The sequence below is a fragment of the Aplysia californica genome, unplaced genomic scaffold (genome assembly GCF_000002075.1).
Source record: "Aplysia californica isolate F4 #8 unplaced genomic scaffold, AplCal3.0 scaffold00209, whole genome shotgun sequence".
Lineage (NCBI taxonomy): Eukaryota > Metazoa > Mollusca > Gastropoda > Aplysiida > Aplysiidae > Aplysia > Aplysia californica.
In genome coordinates, this window is record NW_004797479.1 from 889,438 (window position 1) to 893,454 (window position 4,017).

At 41.1% G+C, this 4,017-nt stretch overlaps 1 protein-coding gene across 1 annotated transcript in view; it reads left to right on the forward strand.

The window, feature by feature from the left end:
• LOC101864068 (multidrug resistance-associated protein 5) overlaps positions 1–4,017 on the forward strand; it is a gene marked incomplete in the record, with an annotated part of 113,698 nt that overhangs the window by 73,837 nt on the left and 35,844 nt on the right. Inside the window, 1 exon segment of the mRNA XM_013083082.2 lies at positions 538–623. Within this exon segment, the coding sequence (XP_012938536.2) occupies positions 538–623 (86 nt within the window).

Genomic DNA, 4,017 nt, shown 5'->3' on the forward strand with positions numbered 1-4,017 from the left:
TATTCATTTGTTTATTTATTTATTTATTTAAAATGTTTACATTAAAGAATACTTATTTATCTGGGTTTTTTATCTGTTTATTTGCCACTGGTAGTTCCTACTTTTTGAAAATTTTACACTGTTATTTCTGTCTGTCTGCCTTGATTTTTTCTTGCACAAAATGACTGTTTTCAATGTGCTTCTCTTTTTTCTAACAAACAAACAAACTGGTTCAATATGAATTATTTCAATGCATATGTGGTTTTGACTGTAGTCATTGAGCACGGTTTTATGGTGTGTGCGATGGATAGATACATTGTAATTTGTCTGCCTCAAATCACAATAACCACAACAACAACAACAACAACAACAGTGATATTAACGACAGCAGTAGCAGCGAAAACAACAATAACAACTGCAATAATAAACAACACAATAATTATGATAATGGTCTCTGCATTATGTAACTCTATTTGCGCGCTCATTTGACCTTATGCAGTTGCGAGCACCGTAAAACCCCATACTAAACTAAAACTAACTCTCTTTCTCTTTCTGCAGCCGCTCGCATCAAGTACGGCACCCTGTCCCTTCTCTACAGTAAAGTCATCAGGCTGAAGAGCCTCAGAGACAAGACTGTCGGAGATGTAAGTGCTGCTTGTTTGTAAGGTAGCGTGGTGGAATCAGGCTCTCGGCAAAATAATCAAAGTGAAGAAACTTGCATTTTTCTGCTGGTTTGTGAATTTTTATCAAATTTTTGTTTTTTGGCTCAACACCTTTCATGCCCATTAAAGAACTCATTTCTGTGTGGATTTTTCTGAAAAAACATTGATTAAAGGCACACAAAAAAGTAACTTTTCAGTCACCACGGACTCTAAAGCTAAGGAAATAACTAATCTTTGGCGGCCATTTTCTCACTAATTTTACCTCTGAAAACAGGCGACCCCCCACCTCCTTCATTCGCAAATACCTTGACTTGTATTCAAAACAAATGGATATTTTTTTTCATCAAAATAAACACAAGTGAAACAGCTTTAAGATGATACCAATAACTCTACATGCCCAAAAATTGACGAGAACCTGATTCCACCACGCTGCCTCACTTTTACTCATTGAGCCCATGTCAAATGGATCAAATCTTGTCAAGTAAAGCCCCCCACTCATTATAGGCCCTACGCAGTTCCCAATATCAAGACACCCTCAAGATGATCTCGAGATGGTCTCGAGACAACCTCAAGGCGGTCTCAAGATGGTCTCATGATGGTCTCAAGATGGTCTCACAATCGGATCCGTGAGCGATCTTGCGTACGTGTGCCCACACACTACACAGGCCGGCACATTATCAAAATGGCTCCCACCCAAAGTAAAGTTGCTATTGCTTGTATACAGACTCGCCTGCCATGGCGGCCACCTCTATAAGACGGCCACCTGTACAAACAGCCATTTTCTATTTCCCCTGTTTCTTTTTTTCTATATAATTTATCTGTGTAAAACATCCAACGCGGTCGTGACCACCATGTTATAACACACAACCGCTATCACACCAAACAATAGCTCCTGTCTTAGACGGCCATCTTAGTGACTTCATTGTGTTTTGTCATAAATCATGCATTGGCCCCTGGCATTGTGGACGAGTCGTCATAATCCAATCACCTGTCGTTGTTGTTAGGTATTCCCTCCAACCGATCATGTTGGGTTGGCCCCTCCCACTGTTGACCAATAGGTAACAAATTTTCAGCTGCTGGTGAGGTAAGCCACGGAAAGCATGTGATCCCTCTTAACCCATAAGACCCGCCCAGAATTCGTACTCATTCGTAAGTGAGATGAGTGGTCACAGTTTACCCAGTCTGTAAGTGTAACAAAGTAACAATGGACGTCAACAAGAACTTGCGACACAAGCGTCGCTCGTTCTCCAAGTGGCCCTCTATCTTACTCGTCTGACACATTTCGTTTTATTTTCACCCTTGCGTAAAATGAGCAACAAATTTTTTTTAAAGCCAACAAAAAACAACAACAAAAACAACAACAACAACAACAACAACAACAACAACAACAACAACAACAAATCGGCTACCTTCGGTTGTGACCTCAGAAGGGAATGGTTTGTTTTCTTCATCTTGATCAGTCCTGCCTAAGACGGCCACCTGTCTTATACGGCCACTTTCCTCCCCGACAATGGGTGGCCATCTCACACAGGTTCGACTAGAGTTTTGAATATTTCTCTAAAGACAAAAAAGGGGAAAAAATGATTATGGTGCAAACAATGGATTCTTCAGCTGGAGGAATTCACCCATACGCACCTTTTAAAGGAACTGACTTTGGACTCTAAGGTTTTTTTTAGTTTTAGTAGAGGTTTAACAGCGCTCGCAACTGCATAAGGTCATATGAGAGCCAGAAGATTAGAGGTGTTACAAGAGAGTAACAAACATAAAAAAAGAAGAAGGGGAGATAAGGACGATAGATGTTTGATAGGAAAGAAGAAGCAATCCACTCCAGAGCACCCGCCAACCCCCCACCTCTAAGGTTTATAAACATTAGTTACGTATAGACGAGGACTCATATATCCTGGTCTTTGAGAAACAAAAGCTCTTCATAAATACTTGTACCATAGTCTTGGTGTGTAAATGTCCTGAGTCTCAGCTCCAGAAATTTTTCCGCGTTCAACTTTATTACTCCTTTCTGTAAGGGATTAATTTTGTTATTATGTTATTCTGTCAGAACTTTGCACATGTTCAATTAAATTGTTGTATGCCATGTCTATTAGAATTGGATTGCAATAGTCTTTTGATTTGATTTTCCACAAACATTCATGCCTGTGGAGAGAAATGAAACAACTATGATGCACAAATGATGGCAATTGAAACAGCACTGTACCATCTCAGCACAGTTTTTGACACTCATCCTGGAAAAGCACAGAGTATTGTGATTTTCACTGATTCACTATCAGTCTTGCAAGCGATAGAAAATGACTATCAGCTAAACCAAGATTTGACTCTTATACTGTTTGTCTCCCATCATCTGATGACATTCTGTGGCATCAACCTGGTGATGCAGTGGATTCCCGGACACTCAAACATACCTTGAAATGACAGAGCAGACACTCTCGCCAAACGGGAATCTAGACAGGAACAACCCGTCATTTCAACTTCATACAACACTGCAAAACAAATCTCTAAAAGCAGCAACAAACAAGATTGGATGAACAGATAGGCAGGCAGAGCAGTTTTCAAATGTAATATTACCACAACAAAAAAGAATGACAATATCAACCACCTACAGAGAAAGAAACAAGACCACGATCTTCCGCCAACGAACAGAACATATTATACAGCTCAACGTCCACCTGAACAGAATAAACCCAGAACTTCCCCCAATGTGTCCCTTGTGTGACTGTGCATATGAGACTGTGGATCATTACCAGTTCCACTGCACAGTCCTAAATGACATCAGAGCTACCCTTCTTCTCCCTCCGAGACCTAAAATTGACAACACACTCTATGGAACATTACAGCAACTGCAGCAAACCTGCAATTATCACTACATGGCATTGGACAGAAGGGCGAGAGCCCAGCTGTTGCTGGATCGAAAACAACAACAACAACAACTACTACAACGTACAGGACGTGTGCACCTGTGGTCATTTTTTTTTTGGGTAGGTGACTAGGTTTGCACTCTTACATACTGCTAGATTTGCATCATTACACACTGGGGTGTGCGTTTGGGGTGACTGCAAGATGTGCATCATTATGCGTTGAGGTGCGGTTGGACTGACTGTAGATTTGCGTTAAAACACACTGAGGTGTGGGCTTGGGGTGACTAACCAATTAAATTTGCATCATTGCACACTGTGGTGTACTGTGTTTGGTGAACTGGGAGGTCATGGTAGAGTAGGCCAAAGCGAACCCTCAGGTAGATAATGTGAAAGGAAAAATATTGCCTGAAAAAAAAGTAACAGATGGGGAAAGTGTGTCTGTACTGAAGTGTGAACGTGCACCCACCCAGAGGAGAGGGTGGGAGATGGATGGATGAGTGGGATGGTTG